The 21,966-nt window shown below is 36.0% G+C and overlaps 2 protein-coding genes across 3 annotated transcripts; one reads left to right on the forward strand and one right to left on the reverse strand.

The window, feature by feature from the left end:
* Positions 1–5,494: 5,494 nt before the first annotated feature.
* LOC108910691 (ADP-ribose pyrophosphatase, mitochondrial) lies at positions 5,495–7,017 on the forward strand. Its single transcript, XM_018715387.1, has 4 exons — positions 5,495–5,770; positions 5,820–6,044; positions 6,102–6,251; positions 6,476–7,017. Exons 1-4 carry the CDS (start codon positions 5,536–5,538, stop codon positions 6,760–6,762), a joined length of 897 nt encoding a protein of 298 aa, XP_018570903.1. The 5' UTR covers positions 5,495–5,535; the 3' UTR covers positions 6,763–7,017.
* A 1,815-nt stretch (positions 7,018–8,832) lies between these two features.
* LOC108910705 (mediator of RNA polymerase II transcription subunit 1) lies at positions 8,833–21,417 on the reverse strand. 2 transcript variants are annotated; one of them, XR_001964466.1, is made up of 10 exons: positions 21,276–21,417; positions 21,053–21,192; positions 20,852–20,985; positions 20,175–20,750; positions 17,800–18,031; positions 17,567–17,747; positions 16,943–17,515; positions 14,481–16,739; positions 11,470–11,554; positions 10,865–10,951 (listed from the first exon to the last, which is right to left on the reverse strand). XR_001964466.1 is itself a non-coding variant. In XM_018715408.1 (9 exons), the coding sequence occupies exons 1-9, from the start codon at positions 21,292–21,294 to the stop codon at positions 10,605–10,607; spliced, it is 4,461 nt and encodes a 1,486-aa protein (XP_018570924.1). In that variant the 5' UTR covers positions 21,295–21,417; the 3' UTR covers positions 8,833–10,604. The 2 variants fall into 2 exon arrangements, 1 of the variants encoding a protein (XP_018570924.1); XM_018715408.1 differs by lacking the exon at positions 11,470–11,554 and having other exon boundaries at positions 8,833–10,951.
* Between the last annotated feature and the right edge of the window lie 549 nt (positions 21,418–21,966).

Raw genomic sequence — 21,966 nt, forward strand, 5'->3', positions numbered from 1 at the left:
ACAAAGTTGTGTACAAACAGACACCAACGAGCAATTTGGACTACTTTCAGACAACAAATACGTTTCTTTAGTTGCAAGAATTGATTTTAGATACTTTTAGGTGTATACGGTCATATATCAATACGAAAAAGTACGTTTCACAAATTTTACTTTTTTTACATTGTAGTTAGTGAGCAGTACAATTATCAGAATTTAAACGCAACAATCGGGAAGAAAAGAATATACAGAGTGTTTACTAAAGAATGGGCCATACTTTAAAGCTAGCTTCCTTGGATGAAAATAAGGTAATTCAAAACAATTTAGTACTATCTTGCTTCCTTAAGAAGTTATATGCTCTAGAAAATAGTTGTTTTTTTTCATTTTTTTACGATAACAGCCACACAAAAATAAAAGGTGTGTACTTTTCATGCGACATATGTTAGCCGTAGTATTTTTGCCTATGATCACGAATCCGGTATCAGAATTGAACTATCACATCACATGAATTTCCTAACCTCAGAAAACAGGTCAAAATAGCAAAAATTCACGAAAAAGTGCTAGGAAAAATACAAACAAATTTTTTTCTATATTGAAATATTCATTTATATGGTTAAGACCCCGCCGAATGTGAATCCGCGGTCAGAAATGATGGTTCTTTTTCTAACCTAAAAAACGGGTCATCTCGAATTCGTAATCAGCGACCCCGAAAATCCCCGTATACCAAATTTGACGCGAATGTTATTTTTTGAAAATTTGGTCGGCTATCTTGGATCCGCCATCTTGAATTTTGCAAAATTGACCTCGGATTCGTGAGCAACGTTCCTGAAAACTCCCGTATAACAAATTTAGCGCGAATGAGTTATTTTTTGAAAATTTGGTCGGCCATCTTGGATCCGCCATTTTGAATTCTGTAAAATTGACCTCGGATCCGTGATCAGCGACCCCGAAAACCCCTGTATACCAAATTTGGTGCAAATCTGTTATTTTTTAAAGTTCGTTATATCTGACCTTAATTGAGCCGTTTTTTTAAAGTTAAAAAAGAACCATTAATTCTAACCGCTGCTGATTCATGTTCGGCGGGGTCTTAACCATATAAATAGAAATAGAAAATATAGAAAAAAAAATAGTTTGTATTTTTCCTAGCACTTTTTCGTGAATTTTTGCTATTTTTGACCTGTTTTTGGGGTTAGGAAATTCCTGTGATGTGACACCTCAATTCTGACACCGGATTCGTGATCAGGAGGCAAAAATACTATGGATAACATATGTCGCATGAAAAGTACAACTTTTTTTTGTGTGGTTGTGTAGTTTATTTATTATCTGGATAATTCGTTTGTTTTTGCGATAAATATACAGGGCGTTCTGAGAGCCCTTGTAGCTACATTCTTTCCGTCAGATTTTTTTAGGGATCGATATTTTTGGAAAATGCATCGTTTTACAGAAAATAACGTTTAAAAGAAAAATTGTTTTTGCTATTACATTTAGGTCTAAACGGATATTTTTTATTTTGTTATTTTTCAGTGTTGTAGTATCTTTCATGGTGTCATATTTTTCTGTGTTTGGTTTCATATTTACGTTTTAAGTTGTTATAAGAACCACAGTACTAACTGTAACAACCTTTTGAATTAATAACACAATACAGGCCGACAAAATTTGGTCGGCAATCTAACCCAAAAAGCAGAATGTACATTTCCCAAGGATTTTGGTGCGCTGAAGTCGAATCCGAGGTACAAATTTCTCGATTGGATCTAGTTTTCAAGATATTCTAACCTAAAAGTGCCAAAATCGCGATTTTTTCGACATATTTAAGGTTATGTACATGGATAGATAATTTTTTTTGCTAAAACCATTGATGGGGTCGTAAAGTAGGTACCTACTATACTTACTCTTTAAAACGCACTTTAATTTATCCCGATATCATTTTTCGTCTTTGAGAAATCGCGTCCGGAAGTAGGAATGTTATATTTTTGTTTATTGTATAACCTCTTTTCCTGTTAATATAAAAATATATCATTTAATTTTTACGCGATGCCTGTGAAAATACAATGTAATGACCATTTATTAGATATAAATTTCCGCCAAAATAACCGAATTGTTTATCTACGTACATATTACACACACTATAATCATAAAAATTAGGTCATATAATAAAAATACCCAGTGCGGCAGCTGTAAGAGTCGATTTATTTTATGTATTTGACTTCTTTTACATTTTAATAGAAACTTAGCAAGGTATGAATTTGATAGACATACCCGATCGAAACATTTTTAAGTCTCGTTAGATGTGTAATGAATTGTTATACACTTTCTTTATAAATATGGTATAAGCGGTACTTTTTCGTATTTCTTCTTAATTCCCTTTTAAACTGTGGTATTACATTTGGATCAACTGTCGTATATCGGCCTGAAATCTGGAAGACTTAGACTTTGTCCTTTTTCATTTAATGCAGCCTGTATCAAATTTAAGAAGTATAGTTACTAGCAGCGTTTTTCAACGGATCCAGCTACGTACATTAAAACTGACCCAGTATGAATTTCTAGATTTGCCGTGTTATGTACCTGTTAGTTAGTCTAGTACAAGTTAGCTGCAACTGGAAATGAATAGGTCATTTTGTAGTCGACTATAACCGGTAAAAACTGCTGAGAAATATTTATATAAATCATATTTCGTGTTGGCAATGATTTTTTAATTAATTGATTCTGCCAAGCTGTCACTACATTATAAAAAAAAGGAGAATACAATTTGAAAATAAAATTCGGAGTGACGGTAATAAAAGAATTAAGACATGTGTATAAAACATTAAAAAACAACAGAAAAACTAGCATTGGCCTTCAATTTTTTTAACCTCGAACCCTTTTAAATAAAAACATTTAACCTGACAATATACCACTTTAACCTTGTGTTTGCATTTCGTATCTGTAATCTGATTAAAAAATCAAGGTGTATCTGGATACGAAAGCGTCTTTGTTACAATTCAAATCTGATCCTGAACAAATAATAAACCTGATAAAACTTTATAAATATTTCTTGCTTGCAAGAAAGTTCCTTTCAATGATTCACATAGAGAGGTATTACATAACTGAACTGCAATGTAAAAAAGTATTATTCACATTTCAAGACGTTAATTAGAATACTGAGAGGGCGAAGATCAGATCCCTGAGGCGTCTCCAATTATAGAAAGAAATAAAGAATTCATAAATATAAATATTTAATTAACAGACTAATAAAAATTAATTGTATTAATATCTTAATAGCAATGTTATTCCAATACAATACATCCATAAACGAGGTTTTCAAAGGTTTCAGTAGGTCAATGCTCTCCTTTTTTTCTTCGTTGCTAAAAGTTTAGCGACTCCTTTGTACAAATAATTCTTTGTCAGTCATGGATACGCCACCTTCCATCCACTTAAACGGTTTCTCAATACAACTATAATTTAATTTGAGACGCCGACAAAACGTTGAAAGTCTAATTTGACTATCAAACCGGATATAAAAAAATGATGTACCCATACAGTCCTGCTCATCTTTATATGAGATTTTTAACCTGCTATGGAGTTAATAAACTTGTGTAAGAGGTCAGAGATGTATCGAAGAACGATTCTATAAATCACTCCTGGTACATTGTTAATTTTGTATTCTACAACGAATTAAATGATGGGTTCGTCGATCTTCACTATTTTTTAGCCTCGGTAGGAAAAATTAATCAAACATGATGTTGGTTATGAGAGGCGAAAGATGGACAATAAAAGAAATGTTGCATTGTTGTTTAAAAATATTAAAAAATGTTTAGAGATCGTCTAAGAAAAAATTACATTTGTAATATATATATCAGGTATGTGCTTTTGTATTAATTATATTTAGTCATATCACCTTTTAGTTTATATTTTAGATACTTATTTATAACTAGATTTACCAGATATTGTTAGTGTATTTCAATGCACATATAGCTGCATCCCACAATAAGACCGGTTAGGAATTTTGTCTGTGGGATTAGCATTCATAAAAGAGTACAAGTCACATGACCGCTAAGCTGAGACAACCAACATTTCACGGCACCAATATTAATGATTCGTTTACAATGAACAATGACAAACCGTTACGTCTACGCTTGAGATAATGCGATCGCTGATTGGTTTGCACCAATAATACTAATTTATAATATATGTCAGTTTCTTTTTAAAGTAGATCTCATCAAGTAGGCCATGCTGAAAAAAATTTGAAAATCTACCCAGGCATTCTAAGTTACGAGGGTGTTGCTCAAAATGAATCACACTGTACATAAACAGATTTGTAAACTTTGAACAATACTTCATAAGTTGTTTAAAACTAAATAAGATAAAGCAAGTTACACCCTAAAACTTTTTTATTTCGAACTGAAAAAGTGTATTTGACGAAATAAATAGTTTTACTCCGTAAATGTTATTTTAATTCACGTATTTGTGTCATTTTCCTCCATCTTTGTCGTGTGGTCGACCTTAGAATTTTGCGAGGAACAAGAACATACGAGTAGGTAATTTAAAAAACTGAAACAACCCTCTGTGTAACGTTTTGAGCTTAAATATTGTTTGTATATCGTGGGTAATGGGTCAGTAGAACAGAATAGTCCATGAATAATACCTGTCGCAGAACAAAAATTTAAATCAGTACGCACTCAGCATTTTAAGGAACGTTAAACTGATGCTTTGATTTATGTATGGACTTTCCAGGAATGTCGTGAAGAGTTTTAGAGAATGGGGATTGGGGATCTTCGTACACCTTAAATAAACCACGTATTGTTTGTCCGGAAGAGGTGAACCACACGTCTGTATGTTTTGTTCTTGTTCTTATGTATCTTGTTCCGAGAAACTTTTATCTTATATTTTGTTTTCTTTATGTTGCATTGCTTAAATATATGCGAAGCGCCCCGTACATTTGTGAATAGTCTGTGCAAAAATATTTGCATTGTTGAAGTGTTGACCACACTATAAAATTAAATTTGTTTAAACATGAACAAGTATTAACAAAAAAATGTAAAAATATGTATTTTGAAATTCCATTACTTTTTACGCTTATTAATCTACCCGCTTGTTTTTACCAGTAAAATAAATATTATTTTAAAAATATCAGTGCAAACAAACTAATACTAAGTAAAAGCTGAGCAACTCACCATCAAATAAACATTATAGGCTGAATATTATAGGTATTTCAAAAGCTAGGATTTTATTGAAATCAGGAGAACAAAACACGTCTAGATAGGCAGGGACACAAAATATATTGTTACAAGGTAATTTCAATTTAAATTATCTGGGAATGCAGAACTTGTTAGTTCTTTATAATAAAAGCTTTGATAGATCCGAACTTGAATAACTATTTATGTATTTAAATAAACCAATGAACGAAACTCTAAAAGTGAATTAGTTTTCTGAAATAGAAATATCTTAATTATACCAGCGGATGAAAGATGGCGCTGCAGTGTTAAATTTTTTTTTTGTCTAGATGACGCGTAGCATGGTATTTAATTTGTAGACCCCTAATGAATTCATAATTGACATTTTTGTGGTTTGAGGTTATGTGTTATGATTATCTATTTGTTTGAAATTATAATTCTTTGCTTGTATCCCTCAGATTATATGATTTTAAGAAGAATGGTACATACGAAATGCAGAGGGGGCCGTTATCTCTTCAGCGACGTAGAGAGATTAGTCTTCTCTGACAATCAAGTACCTTGGAGTGCAAAATTTGTAGGTTATAATCCGCCAGAATATAATTCCAAAGCTATACTAAACAAACCATGGGCAGATCCTGCAATTGGTAAGCAAACAAAACACACTTGTATTACCGTTGAATGAATTCATCGCAGATGATCCAAGTTTCAAACCAAAATGGAATGAATTGGATGGCGATGTAAATAGAAAAAGCCACACTGGAAGCTATTCCATATCTGATGGTAGGCCGTTGAACCCTGAAGGAAGAACTGGGATTAGGGGTCGTGGTGTTTTAGGAAAATGGGGGCCCAATCATGCAGCAGACCCAATAGTTACCAGGTGGAAAGTGGAAGATGGCGTTAAACAGTTAAAAAACTCAAGTAAATTGTGATTTTTTTAAAACTTTTAATTGTGATACTTATTATTGAACTTTTCAGAGCCGATTTTACAATTCTGTGCCATTCAGAGGAGAGATTGCGGGCAATGGGCATTGCCAGGTGGTATGGTAGATCCCAACGAGCAAGTTAGTCAAACTCTGAGGAGGGAATTTCTTGAAGAAGCTTTAAACAGTCTAGAAGCATCCAAAGGTGACTATTTTGTGATTATGTATAATACGTAGGGTGGACTTGACAATTTTTAAAAATGTACGGTGCCAATCTAAAGACATGCACATATGTATTTTGAACTGCCGTTCATGCTGGAAGAGTTAATTTTTACTTGGGTGCTTTCATTGATGAACATAATAATAAATCTATCTACGGAATTTTTTTGTTGTCACTCATCCTTTCTTGCATTCTATTTCTTTTTTTAGATCAGTCAAAGAAAGATGAGGACATGATCAAACGTTTTTTCCAAAACGGCGTGGTCATTTACAAAGGTTACGTGGACGATCCGAGAAACACGGATAATGCTTGGATGGAGACCGTCGCCATAAACTTCCACGATGAAGACGGAAAATCTGTGGGAAAGTTTGATTTAAAAGCTGGTGATGATGCTCAGGGTGTTCAGTGGATGGACGTAGACAGAAATTTGGATTTATACGCCAGTCATTCCAATTTTATCCAGACAGCTGCGGAGAAGCTTAACGCTCACTGGTAGTGAATAAAAACATCGTCTTACTGTAAATATTCTATATTTTATACAATTATATGGAATTACCTTGGAGTATATTGAAATATGCCTGATAAAAAAAAGTTATTGTAACTGTCATATTTCAATAGGCTCTGTAATCGTTATTTTGTACTATGATATGCACAATCAAATAAATTCAATAAATACCGTTACTATATTAATTTAAGATGGAATTACCTAAGAGATAACACCAGCAGGCAACTTGAAGCCTAATAGAACGAATAAAAAGACAATAATTGTAGAAAGAATTGTGCAAATGCAAATTTATTTGAAATAAATTAATACAACGCTTCATTTCGATAAAACAAAACATTAAGATTTTTTTGTGATTACTGATTAAAAAAAGAAAGAAAAAATTTTTGTTTTCCAAATCAAGTTGCAAGGAAAACAAATGCTCTTTTTGTCAATTGTTTTTCATTGCAACTTGATTTATCCAATATGGCACCTGTAAGAAAAATTTTTCCTTTGACCTCACCATAAAATGCAGTTTTACGAGGTCATTTCTGGACAAAAAGCATCACTTTATAGATGTTATATTATTTTACTTGTGCGAGTACTTCACAAATCAATTACTTCACGTCTGCTATAATCGGACCGAACGAGTCAGCAGTTGTGATTGTGAAGTGATTGTGTCCGTGAAGTATTTTTGTACGTAAAATAACAAACCATCCTAAAAGTAGCACTAAATCTAATTAGTTAACGAAAATACGAAGGAAATGCAATTTTTTACTCTACTTTCTAATTGGATTAAGGCCTCGAGTTGCCTACTTGTGCCTTCGATAAATAAGTCACAAAATTTATCCAAGTGTATCGTAAATAAACATCACTCGATGCAATTCTGTGACGCATCTTTCACTCGCGCAAATATAATAAACTTAACCTACAACATTGTCTTCTAAAAATATATTCCTTGGAACGGGAAGTAATAAACACTTCCGTTTGAGCCATCTAGGTTTTATAGCGCAAGGAACGTCGCTTGACTAACATATGGTTAAGTATAATATTATTAACTCGATTTTTTAATGCGAGTAAAAATAAATTTCAATTTTTCGCACCCCTTTCCAATTTAATAAATTGCATGGTGTAGTACTTTAAATAAAGCTAAAAAAATTAACTATAATAAATCATTCACAAGTGTATATAATTACGTATCACATGATTTGTGTAAGTTTATATTTTATATATATATATATATTTTTTTACTGATTGTCATTTACTGCACGGGGCTAGAATTAGTCAACAAGAGATATCAGGCATGTCGTAAGCTATGAGAGGTACAGCGTGGGTGACATTATAAAAATATTGCGCAATGTTTTGCTCAAACTTTTCCTGAAACCAAATCAGATTAATTCTTTAAATATAGTCGAGGAAATAAATCACTGAACCTACAAAATTTTTCGATCAAGTCGTATCAAGCTGGGGTTTTTTGCATTCGCGAATTTCGCCCCGAAAAACCCCCTGATGCGATTTTCGACTCGTTTACGCGAATTTTACAGGAAAACTCCCGGAGATGACGTCCATGTCCAGGTTCCGGTGCACCAGGTGTCCGGGGGGTGCTCGCCGACGCCAGATTAGGAATCAGCGACCCAAAAACCCCCGGGTGTCAAGTCTCGTTGCATTTAAGAGTGAAATTCAGGAGAAGCCTCGGAGATGACGTTTATCATCAGTCCTAAGCTCCAGGTCGGCGATGGACCAATTTGAAGGTCATACTCGGGATCAGCGACCTCGAAAACCCCCAGGACCCTGATTTGAGTCCATTCCAGGCATTATTAACCGAGTTATGAATTTTTTCTAAGTGACTTCAAAACATGCATTTTTCCGGATGCATTTTGCACTGCATAAATGCAATTTGGCCGAAAAACATAATACAAAGTTGATACAATTTTTCCACATAATTTTAGAAAGCGAATACAAAAAACCCCATCTTGATACGACTTGATCGAAAAATTTCTGTGATTTCGGCTCTTTTTGTGCTTTATTTCCTCGACTGATAATAAAAAAGTTGCAAATGAAGGTAATTTAATGAAATTCATCATATTTTTTCTACCTTTCATTGTTTTTGAGATGTAACATTTTTTTTGCAAACACTAAAGTACAATAGAACCTCAATTATCCGACCTATTGTGGACCGGCACTAGGCCGGATAATGGAAAAAGTCGGATAATCCAGGTTTATTCATTTTTATTATTTTTTTAAGAAATAAAACAGCAGAAATCGGGCATAGGTCAGATAATACGGATGAACGTCGGTTAACATGGAATCGCCGTTTCGGACACGATGTCGGAAAATCAGGAGGACGAATAAGCGAGGTCGGATAACCGAGGTTCTACTGTATACAAAAAAATCTAACTTTACCACCAGGAGGGTGTCAAATGTCTTGAGACCAATCTTCATTAAGTTATCTCCATAAATAAACATATTTTCCAGTTTTTTCATTATATTTCGACAGTTAATTGAAACATCGGATCAGATTTCAGTAAAAATTTCGTAAAACTATCGAACGACCTTTTTATAGTTTGAGTCGCCTTGTATCTTTAACAATTTGCAACATCCCTGTAGTGTCCCGTTCAATAATTCTAACTTTGAATTCCAAAGCGAAAAGATTAATATATACAACGTAACTCTTAATAAAATAAATATTGTACTAATAAAAAGAAAGCTACCAAATTAGCTATAAAACCTTTGATCGCTCCCGAATATAACGAAGTTACGCAGTGGCGTGATCCTCAACCTCTGACCATTACTTAAAATCAACGTTTTCAATTTCAGAACTTACCGCAACAGAAATGTTTCCAAAGTAACTTCGTCATATCGGTTATATGAAAACACGTCCGACAATGGACCTCTGCTAAAGTTAATTGGCAATTTTATGTACAAATTGACGATAATAAATATAACAACGGAAATTTCCTAAGGAAAAGAAACATAAGTAGCTCATTAGCGCATTCGAACATACCATTCACGAACCAATTTCAAGATCGATCAAAGAAACATAGTCACGGTAATTTCGTTACTTTATATTCAACTGTTAATAAAGAAAAATAAAATAGCATCACTACTCTGTGACAGGGGTAAAAAAATATAGGTTAGGATTTTATAACATCAACAATAACATGATTTTAAGGGGTTGTTGATTTTAAACCTTAATAAAGGAAAGATCCTAAAAATTTATTATACTTACCAAAATAGTTCATCAATATAATAACATTTAATTAATTCATCGGCACCTGGATAACAGTGATTTCCTAATCGGCATGATGTGCCAACAGAGGCAGATCTATCAATGGTGTCAGCGGCTCCAAAAAGTTTTTATCACGGCAAAGCAAATATTGAAAAAAGTTCTATTTCCAAAAAATGTTTACCCGTCAAATTTCTTCCTGACGTTTGTAAACATCCTGTACAAACTCAAATACTGAATAGAACTCCAGAATTTTGGCGCAACTGAGTATTTTGGAAATCTAATAAGTACAGTTAATTCCTGGTGGTTTTTTTTAAGACGTTTCATCAATCTAAGTTAAACATCTTCAGGCACGTTTCAAAAAACTCAATATTTTTTTAAACTTTCAACATCCCATGTCTCGAAAACCATAGTTTTAGGCTGTTGGTACATTGAGACTTCATCTAACCACCCAAGAAACCTCTTGAATTTATGACATTGACTTAAAAACAACCTATATATTGCCCGACAAAAAAATCTGGAAGACTTGCTGAAATAAATATAAAATCAAATTAACATCATTTAGTACCGTCTCAAAATTGCCTCATGAGCGATGTCGGAACGTTTAAGTCGCATTTCGTCCTATATTGAACTATTTCCCCAGCCCCACAAGGGCCTCGTCCATAAGTTCGTCGTCGGTGATACAAGGCGAGGCCGAGTGGGGACTCGGGTTGATCAACGGACTGGGCGCCGGAGATTTAACTATATGAACACTAACGGAGGGAGATTGCGGGAACGCTAGCGGCCCCGACTTACTGCTAAAATCCAGGGCGTCGCTTTCGCCCCTCCTCGACTCCTTCCTGTCGTCCCTGGGGGCTGGCGCTAGAAATTTCGAGGTCAGATCAAGGCTTTTCGTGGACAGGCCCAGGGGCTCGGCAGTGGCTGAAGAAAATGGCTTGGGTATAGACGTGGCCTCCAACTTGTACGAGTCTTCTTTGCCTGGAAGAAGGAATTCGGGCTGAAGGGGTTCTACGCAGCCGATTGTGCGTGTTATGTGACGATTTGTTAAATTGCCGGCGAATATTTCTTATGCGGAAACCTGTTCGGTCAAAATAAGGCAAGAACGGAATTTAACAAAACGGTACATAAGCTAAAGCGTCAAGATACTTATGCGTAAGAAAGCAGACAAAAAGGATAGAAAAGAAAGAAGCATACTTGCTTTTATGTACATTGCTCTCAAGTCACCGTTATTTTCTTATATAAAAGTATACAATGCGTATGTTTACGTTTTTAACAAATTTCGACTAGCGGAGAACAGACTGGGAAGTGAACTCATGTCGTATCATAATTAGGGATATTAAATAAAATAAAGCCGCAACAGAATTTTAATGCCGACCGCCTCCCCAGACCCGAGTCCACTGTTCTTTCGCAGTCTATCCTCCGCGGGCCGTGCACCATGAACAGCTGAACCTTCAAACATTCGATAATAATTACCTAACCAATTAAGTCATACTTACTACATACAAATTTGGAATCAGATACCGCTCAATATCACAAAATAATTCACAGATATACTTTGGCAAGATTTTCAATGTGAGGCCCCTGGAAATAAATAAACAGAACTAAAAAATAATTATCGTAAAATATGTTTGTGTGTAGTCCTATCATAGGAACAAGCGCATGTATCGTTATCTTTATGGTGATGTATTAATATGCGAAAGAAACAGACGTTTTATGCACATAAGCATTGTATACCGTACGGTTTTGGTATAAAGCTGTGTCATGCATGTGAACGGCTGGAAAAGAAGCGAGTGGAGATCAGGAGACATGTGTGCATCTTTGGATATAAAATATACAGGATGCCCCTATTCATAAGTAATACAGATTAAAAAAAAAAAACAAATAAAATTCAAATATTTGAACCAAAAAATTTCAAATACGAGTTTTCAAAAATTGGAACAGGCTTAAGATTTGCAATTTTGAGGAAGTTAGCGTCTATTTAAAAAATATATTAGACCACCTTCCACTTCCTATGTTATTGGCTGTACACCTATAAATTGGGACTCCTGTGTATACTGTGAAATCTAAATCTACTGGCTCTAAATTGTACAAACAGATCGTTACTACTTTGTCATTTACATAAATTTTCAATTAAAAAAAGGAAGGAGCAATTTATAATTTTTTCCGTTTTTAATATTTAACTATTTTATTTCTTTTACGAAGATTTTTTTATCATTTTTTTTTTCAAAAATATCTTAAATATCTTAAATACATTACATTTTCTGTACAAGATAAGAATGAATAATATTTATTGTATATTATTTATTTTACTACTGCTCGTAAATTAAACTTTTGACCCGACTATTACAGCAGACGAGATTTAATTTATGAATAATTATGAATTGTTTGCAGAAACCTTGGAAAATACATATATTAAAATGTTTACGTTGCAAAGTTATACGTAACTATAAAAAAAAGGCATATTTATGTAAAATGTTTATGTATGTCAAAGGGAACGTGAATTAATTGAAATTAGTTTGGAAATTTTAAATTCTAAGAAATAATTAATATAAAATTCCAAGAGACTATTGCACAAGTATTTCATTCGATATAGAGACATTTATAAATACAGAATGGCCCACTATACGGGGTGAGTTTTTCAGTGTAATACTACGAGTTCCCCTGAAGTTGTTGTTTATTTAGTTTTTCCAATTCACCAACTGACCTATGACTGACCTAGTTCAGGTAAACCCCATAGCAATCCACCTGATGTGATATAACAACAGGGCACTTCGGGTAAAAAATAAACAGCCAACATTTATTTTAGTTTTTAGTTTATCAGTGTATGCGATGGTAGTTAATTTCTGCATGATATATTAGATTTTGCTGGACCAGCAGGTATGAAAATTACAAAAAAAGGTTCAGTTTCACCGAATTAACGTGGCAGTTTGTTTTTAACGCATTTACCATCTTGTCATATCATACCACATGCAAAGACAGTTGGCGGTGGCCGATTTTTAAAGGGAAGATATAGCATGTAAAAAGACCAGCGGTGGCTGACCTCTGTTGCCCTCCTTCGTAAACGTTCCAAACAGGGTCGGATTCTGCTTAAATTTAAACTGTTCGCATTTTAATTTTGTTGCTATTTTATTTATTTTGAAACAATTTATTATGTCTACCACCAATTCGCTGCAGAAATGGATGAATAAGAAAAAAGGGTGGGAACATGCCGTATTTCGTTACATATGTGTCCCTAGCTACTATATGTAGTGACAGTAGCTCAGCTAAACTAGGTCAATGTCAGAGGTCATTGACATAAACATTTAGAAATTAAATACATGTTAGATGCCAATTACTAAAGAGGGATGTCATTCACTACATCGCTATTACTGAGTCAGCAAGAACTCCTTTCGGAACGTGAGCAGTCGAGGTCAGCTGATGGAACGCGGTTCACGGGGACAATGAGCACGAGAGTCACTCATGGGAGTCACTAGAGTCCCGACATAGCAAATAAACAAGAGACAACTCTGTCGTTTGAGGGAATAAACCGATTGTTGAAATTATATGTTTCAATTGGGGTGAAAACCCCCATGATTGCTAATATACACACAGTGCTTAAAAAAAATAGATACACAAATGTTTGTAAAAACTTGAAGTGATTTAAAAAAGAATTTCATAATAATCAGATTAGTAAATTTATTTACGTGTATTTAGTTTAAAAACAAAAAAAAATATTTTAAAATTGGTTTTATTTACAATTAGCAACGCATCTGCATACCATATTAAATCATGCAAATATTTTTAATTTTTTAAAAACAATTTTTTTAACGTTTGGCGCTTTGTCCACATTGGCATCAAAAAATATGGTGACTTTAAAATAACACGTTATTGTCCTAGAAAAGCAATCTGTTTTCACTAAATTATTTTTCACTAGTTCTGCTGTCTAACAGTCGACTAAAAAAATATATTTACAATGACGTAACGTACCTACATACCGACATTAGTTAATATTTTTTTAGAAACAATGTTTTTTTTTAAATATTCGGTGCTTCGACCACAGTGATATCAAAAAATATGGATAACTTTAAAATAGCATGTCACCAAGTTATTAAAAAAAAATTTTTTTGTTAAATTATTTTCCATAACTTCGCACAATGTAGTTGATTTAAAAACAACTGGCAACGTTTATAGTGCATTAATAGGCAAATTCCGGATATCTCGGTTTACGTAGCCCAGTGGCGGCAGAAGCATACACAAGAATTAAAATGAATTTTAAAAAACGAATTATAACTTGAGTTATTTATTTGATTAATAAAAAAAAGAACTTCAGATTCATATTCAGGAGAAAACACATACTATTATCCCTAAAAAGCTGACCCCCACTTTAAGTTACACCCTGTATAATTTTTTCCAAGGACTGACATTTATTTTGCAATTATTTAGAAGCTGAACAATTTCTTTCCGTTTTTGATAATTTTATTTTTGGATTTATCAAATTCTCGACGACAAAACAGAAAAAACTACTAACCTTGCGAACTGGACAGATTTTGGGGCACATCCTTCCTCCTGTCCTCTTCGTCGTCCTTCTGTTTGCCGCTGCCTATCCCCATCGCGTTCATACTATTCACATTGTTTCTCACCTTCTGCTCCATGGAGTTCTCAAACTTGTTGGGTATCGCCAGCTGATACTTGGGCATTGTAAGGTCGTTTTTCGACATCAAGTCGAAGATCTTTCTGTCCACCGTGCCGGCGTTCATGTTGTTTAACGAGTCATTCTTCTTCTTGTCGTCCGATGTCCTCGCGGAGAGCTTCGGTATCTGGAAATTCTTGTCGAGCTGCTTCATCATGCCCTCCATCATTAAATTTGAGCCGAACGGGTCAATTTTAGACTTGTAAGAGTCGGGATCGTCACGATTAGGCGTTGGGCTGGACTTCCGGGAGAACATCGACTTTTCCGAACTGCTTTTACTCGGTTTCAAACGGTCTTTAGTCCTGCTTAAGTCCGTCGCACTGGAACCCGTTTTAGGCGAACCGCTCAGCTTCGACACCGATTTCGAGAGACTCCCGCTACCCGTAGATCCCGAAGAGAGTTTCGAAGCACTGGAAGAGGATACTTTGTTACTGGAACTTGAGGTTTTTAAGCTACCGCTATAGTTGGCACTGGTCGAGTTCGAGACGCTCGAGCTGCTCGATTTTTGTAGTTGCTGGGGTTTTTTCGACGCTGGACCGCTGTTGACGCCCGGTTTCAATCCGGTGTGTATTTTCGGTGATCCCGTTTTGCTCACACTTGCCGAACTTGATGATTTCGCACTGGAACTGTCTTTGCTGCGTGTCTTGTTGATCGTTATCTTCATACCGTCCGAACTAGGCTTCACCATGTACTCCGAGTTTTTCGTCTCGCCTATCTTGGTGCTGCTCTTCGACTCGTTCGATTTGCTTGCGTTCAAACTCGTCCTATCCCGCCCGCTGCTCGATTTACTGCTGAGGTCAGTGGCGGTATCACAGTGTTGCGCGTTGACTTTCAGTTTATCCACGATGGCTGACAGAGAACCTTTGCGGTTCCTCGCCTGGTTCGAATTCGATTTGGACGAGTCACACGTCCCGCTGGGCGACGATAGACCATCTTGCGGCACTTCTCCCATATTCAAATCCAACGGTTTCACTTTGGCGGATCCCTTCGTTTTAGAGTTGGTCACGCTGAAAACGCTAGACAATTTCTTGTCTTTATCCCTGGAACCATCCTTCGAGCTGGATTTTTTCGAGTCGGCCCCGCTTTTACTGGAAGGCGAATTAGCTGCGCTTTTCAAAGTGGACATGCTTGGTTTCCCCGAACCGCTGGCCGATGGGTGCTTTGGGGAAGTACCGTGGTGCTTGGGGCTGGAAATGCCCGGGATGCTGTGCTTGGGGCTGCTAGGCACGTGTGCTGGCGAGTGTTTGGGGCTCTGGTGTGACGAACTGGATTTGAGGTTAGATTTCATTGGGCTTGGGCTGAGTTTGCCACTTAGTGACATAGTCCTGTTTGGGGTAGGCGAGGCACTAAACTTCCGCACCATATTGGGGGACGTGGGGGTGACAGGAGTCAAAGGAGGGGATTCGGTGGGTTTTATGCTCACCGTTACGGGTTTCGTGAGGGGATCTTGCTTCGGGGGTACTTTTTCCGGCGGACCCATGGGGCTTTCGTCTCTTTTTCTCTTCTTGCGTTTCTCTGTCCTATTCTTATCGTCTCTACTGCTCTTGCTGCTGCGTTTTTCCTTCGTTTTTTCTTCCGAAGACTTACTCTGTGACGACGATATTGGAGTAATTGTGATTGAACTGGACAGAAGTGAGGATGTTGATTGAGACATGGGGATTATTTCGATCCCTTGCCGCTTATCCTGGCTCCCTCCTACAGAAAATCCAGAAGGACTAGAAGGAATCGGTGTGATGCTAACGTTGGGAGGTACCAAGCTTTTCTCGACCATTTCAGGCGGTTTCTCCTGCTTCCGTTTTGATTCCTTGGTAATATCTTCGATGTCGCCCAAATCGTCTATGTTATCAAATTCCGTGTTGGACTTATCGGCGACCCCCAAGATTTCAGCCGGGTCTAGATCGAGGTCCGTCTGAAACCCCAATACCGAGTTCGGGGTGGTGACATCTATCTCTTGAGACAATGGGGTGCTTCTTGAGGTGGAGTCGCAGCTTGACGACTCCATCAGTTCTGAATCATCCGTTCCCACCTTCCTCTTGCCACTTTTCCACAAATCGTCAGACCTGCGCTTCTGCCGCTTGCTGCATTTGTCCGCAGTATCTGGACAGGAAAATCACCATGTAGCATAGCACACCAATAGCTTACCGACGTAAAATTTTAACGAAAAGATAGTTTCGATAAAACTATGAACCAAATTGATTATTTTATTTAAATTCAAAACTAACTAAAGCTAACAATTTTCATATTCAAATTAAAAGTGTCCGTAAACGAGAAATCCATAACCAAAAACATCCCTAACTCACCTGACGGTATGTTAGTGAGCTCCATGTTGGTCGGCACCCCATCGGAAGGTGGGAAGTTTGAAAAATTCGACGTCATCATCGAATGGTTAAGGAACATGCCCTGGCCCGTGCCCGCCGCGGCCTGCATAATCATCCCGTGGCCCACGGAACCCCCCATCGGCTCCTGCTTGATCATTTTATCCCCAAGGCCCCCAAAATCTCCCAGGCCCGGTCCTGGCCCGCTCTTGTGACCACCCGGGTCACCCGGCCCGAGGGGTAAACTAAAATTTTCATGTCCGCCGCCATAGTGGGAGCGTCGCATGGCTTGCTTCTCCCACAGTTTTATGATGGTGCGCATCGTGACGGGCAGCGATAGGCACTTGTTCAGTATCTTCGATGCCAGCTCGGAGATGGTGTCGGGGGTGTTGGCGGGAGGCGGCGTACCGGGATTGTGAATGTGACACTCCAAGTTTGAGATGTCCATGAGGTTGATCTCGGCGGTAGCCATGCTTTCGTCGACTGGGTGTTCTAAGGAGACGGAGATGTGGCTGGGAGAGAGGGCGCTTATTTCGAACATGGTCATGTTCTCGAAATCTAAAAGTAGGTACAGTGACAAACAGATACTGTCTTACAGATAAGTCTTACCTTGTCTACTATTTGGTCTAACGCAGCTACTAATGATGGTATTAAACAGGGCTTGCTCCCTTAAAACTATCAAAATGTTACCGACGTGAGCGGGATGGGTGAACGGTATGCTAGTCACTAGCACCCCGTCCATATTTTTGTTCTCCGTCATGAAATAACAGTGGTTTTGATCCGGTAATGTCTGGAAATCACATATTTACTCCCCTTAATAATAATATTACGAAGAAACTTACCACAAACAATCCCTTGTTATTACTAGACTCCATCTTTCCACCACTACTATGCGACACTATCAAATTAAGCAGTGGTTGCGTCGTGACGCTATCAATATCCGTCCACGGGTGGATCTGCTGTATCTGCCTCACCAACGACAGACACATGGGCATCGGTTTGTTTAGTTTCAGCACAAAACAGGCCGGTATAACGGCGCTATTCTGAGCCGTTAGAGGTGAGTACGATGGTGTACTAAAAACATTAAATTCATTTCCAAGTTTAAAAAAATATCAGATATACTTTTTAAGGTATTTTTTTTGTTTAAATCGATATTTTATAATTAGCCAGGAAAAAATTTACCAAGTTGAAAATAAAAATAAATAGAAAAAGTCTGATATATACGATTATTTGATGCATTGTTACTGCAAATTCAAAAATTTCAAAAGTATACAGGGTGTAAATTTGACTGGAAGCTGAGTTTTTGGGGTAATAGTACAAGTTCCCCTAGAACTTTGTGACAAGTTATTTTAGTCCCTATTTTTTTTTCAATACAGAAAAAGCACAGAATGTAAAAAAAATGTTTTCTAAAAATCAATATTTTTTAAATAATTTGTTGGTATATGAACAGGCATATGTTACAAATTGCAGGTAAAACTAGTTATGTTTTAAAATTATTATTTTTCCTGTTTTATAAAATGTAGAAATACTTACTAATCGGATAGATGAGAAATATTTTTAAAGCACTGTGTTTAGTTTGTGAATCTCAATGTCAATGACGTCTGACGTTTAACACTGACCTTTTAGATGAACTACAATTATCAATTCACCTGATATATGACACTAGAGTGCCAAGAGAGTAAATAGCAAAGGGCGAATAAGTAAAAGTATTAGTTTTTACTGGAATCGAAATAGAATTTAGTACAGTGAAAGGGACAGACAATGAAGGGTCTCGTGTAATATTAATGTACAGTATACTCTTTAATCTGAACTCACCTTAATCCGAATATTCACTAATCCGAATCTAATCCCGAAGAATACCCGTTTCAATGGTCCAAACAAAACTCTTTAATTCGAACAAAATTCGGTTTAACATATATAGTTTGGATTATAAAGTCAGACTACGTAATAAAAGATAACCGCTAAAAACGCAATTCCCCGGCAGTCTCGGGGAAACCGTTTTATGCGAGTCAGAACCTTTCTTGATTAGATCTGTTTAGTTGAAATATTGCCGTGCAAACATGTCGCAAAAAAGAAAGCATCACACGTGAACCCTTTGGCAAAAAGTGAATATTCTAAATAAATTGGTTTTTTTAGTCTTCTTTTAAAATTTAAAAACAAAATGTTGCTAAAAAGTTTTGAAGTTTTCTTGACAAAACCTCTAAAAATAAAAGATGTTATGTTTTATTATATTTTTTATATCTTTTCGCCTTCTAAACTGATACGTCAATGGATTTTCGATCCCCGCACGTTCCATCCTTACTATCTAAGAGCTAACGATGAGTCACTCTCCATAATTTCAACCGCGAAGTATAGGTAAAATTAAGAAAAATTAGATTTGACAACAGTGCATACTGCTCTCGATTAGGTGTATGCCAATTAAGATTACACTAGCCTGTCCAGTGGCGAGGTATGAAAAGTTAAAAAAAAATCAGCTTTCATAATAGAATTTAAAAAAAATTTGTTGCTGAAGGTCAAAAGTAGCTTCTGTATAAATATGGCTCCTATTCAAAGTTACACGCTGTATTTTACGATACCCTTTCGGTGTTATACTTATTTATTACATTTTTAAATTTATAAATATTCATACTTCATCTTAAGCTAACTAAAAATGTTAAATTTTATTTATTTATTAAATGCCTAGAAGCAGAGTAAAAATTCATAAATTGGCAGCACGATGTAGTTGTATTCGGATATATGCGTCTAAGCAATAGAATTCCACACCTATGACAATTCGAAACAGTGACGTCATCGAAAAAACACATTTATAATACTTTGAATAATTACCATAACGTTGTGTTCATTATTCCAGTTATATTTTAAACTATTATGGGAAACTACTCATTTACTAGCTATTAAAAGTGCTAAAGTAATATTAAAAATTAGTGACGGGGCACTCACTTAGCAAAAATTACCATGGAATATTAAAAGACCAATTTTTCCCTGCGGTATGCGAAATACAACTTTTGTAAAGAAAGCAGTTATTATATTATTAAAATTCAAAAACAATTTATAAAATATATAATAAGCATAATAAAAAAGACCAAAATTGTTGAAATTGAAAAATGACTGATAAATGACCCGAATCGACCAATCTCATTTAATCATAACTATTAAAAAATTTTAATTACAGTAAATTTCTAATACCCGATCGATAAGAATATAACATAAAACTTACTTTTTTCCATTCATGTTCCTGTTCACAGTTATTAAAGTAGTAGTCTGCAACTTATGCGCTGCGGATCCTTCCATACAAACAGTAACACTGTACCCCAAAGACTTATTGATGACGCTGTCGATACTTATCTCTTCCATATCATTTTTCTCAACGTTTAATAAATCGTAGGGCGAAATGAAGTACGTTAACTTCATCGGATGCCCTCCCCGCCTCTTTTCCAAAATTCCAACGGGCGATTTGTGTATCAAACTGAAAGGCTCCTTCATAAAGGCCTGTAATTGAGCTAGGATACTAAGATCGGCCTCAAGAGACTCTAGGGCAGTGAAAGCTTTGCATTTTACTTTCTTTTCAGCGTTGAGCTGGTAAATCGAAGTGAAACCTTCCAACTGTGCAGTGAAATCGGCAAAATCACCTCGCGAGAGGCAGTTCACAAGTTCCGTGCAACTTTGCTGGTCTTTTTTTCCTTCGTGGTGGATTTTTACGTCTTTCACTGCACCTGTGGGTTCTAGTACGATTTCTAAGTAAAACATATCCGAGGATATGAACACACCAGTTGGTTCTACTACAAATTTTAACCTAAAAAAAACAAACAGTGCTTAAAGGGACTATATTTTGCATTAAACATATGTTAATGAGGTCAAAAAATTAAACTAGACTTATTAAATGTAGTTACATACCCTAATTGCCTTGTAAGGCTCTCCAATCGCTCTACCATGCTCTGGAAAGACGTCACCTTTATGGAATGCTGCAACGTGTCTAAACATTTTTGATGCTGGCTCTTTTCAACGCTATCCAAGGCATATCTCTTCTCCTGAAAAATAACCATAAACGGATGTTAATTCACATTATAATCTTCATGAAAAGAAGGTGTAACCTACAAGCAAAGTCATGCGAACATTTTTTGATATCTCGGGCAGGGTTTTGTACTGGGCGGCTTTGGACCTGAGTTTTTCCATCAGTATCTCCAGCTGCCAGTCCTTGGTCTTGTCTTTGCTCGAGGGTGGCAGTGTTAGGATGCCTAAAAATGGGGAGAGACCCACTCAGAAATATGGGGCAACAAATGTCAACACGGTTTGAACGATTAAATTCAACCATACTTACTGTTTTGCGGTCGGTTCATGGTGGCGGTTGCTTTAAAACGCTAACTAGACACTACAGTTCATTTTAATATTTGTTAAATTAACGGAAAAAATATGTTTTCACAGACATACATCACCACCAAACAAAAAGTTGACATTTGCCATTTACAATTTACTGCCTGCCTGGTCACTAGGAACTTTTCGATTTGTTCTGTTGCCGAACTGTTGACATTTGGGAGCAGAGGGCATTTCGAACTAATGTTCACAAAAAATTATCAAAAGTCAAAAACTTTGTTTTCTGTTTTCACATTTGATTTATGTATTCTGTAATTATGGTAAAATTGAAGATGATTAGGAAGATTATCTAATTCCTCTTTTAACTCAAATAAACTGAGATCTGAAGAAAATTACTTCATAAGTGAATATCTACAACAGTCTTATTTCTTATTATTAAATATTATATATATTATATTATTGTATGAGGTATTATATGAGGTATTTTTCCAAAGATTAGGAATAATAAAACAAATACAGTATATTTCATTCATAGTTACGTAGGTGTTTATTGAAACAAATATTTATTAATTATTTCCTGTAACTTTAGATATATTAAACCATTCATTGGCGACAATCACAACCGAAAATACAATTTCCGCTGATTTTCCAGGGTAATATCTAAAAATTGCACCGTTGCCTCATTCGACTTGATGGAT

Source organism: Anoplophora glabripennis, unplaced genomic scaffold (genome assembly GCF_000390285.2).
Source record: "Anoplophora glabripennis isolate ALB-LARVAE unplaced genomic scaffold, Agla_2.0 scaffold280, whole genome shotgun sequence".
NCBI classification, from domain to species: domain Eukaryota; kingdom Metazoa; phylum Arthropoda; class Insecta; order Coleoptera; family Cerambycidae; genus Anoplophora; species Anoplophora glabripennis.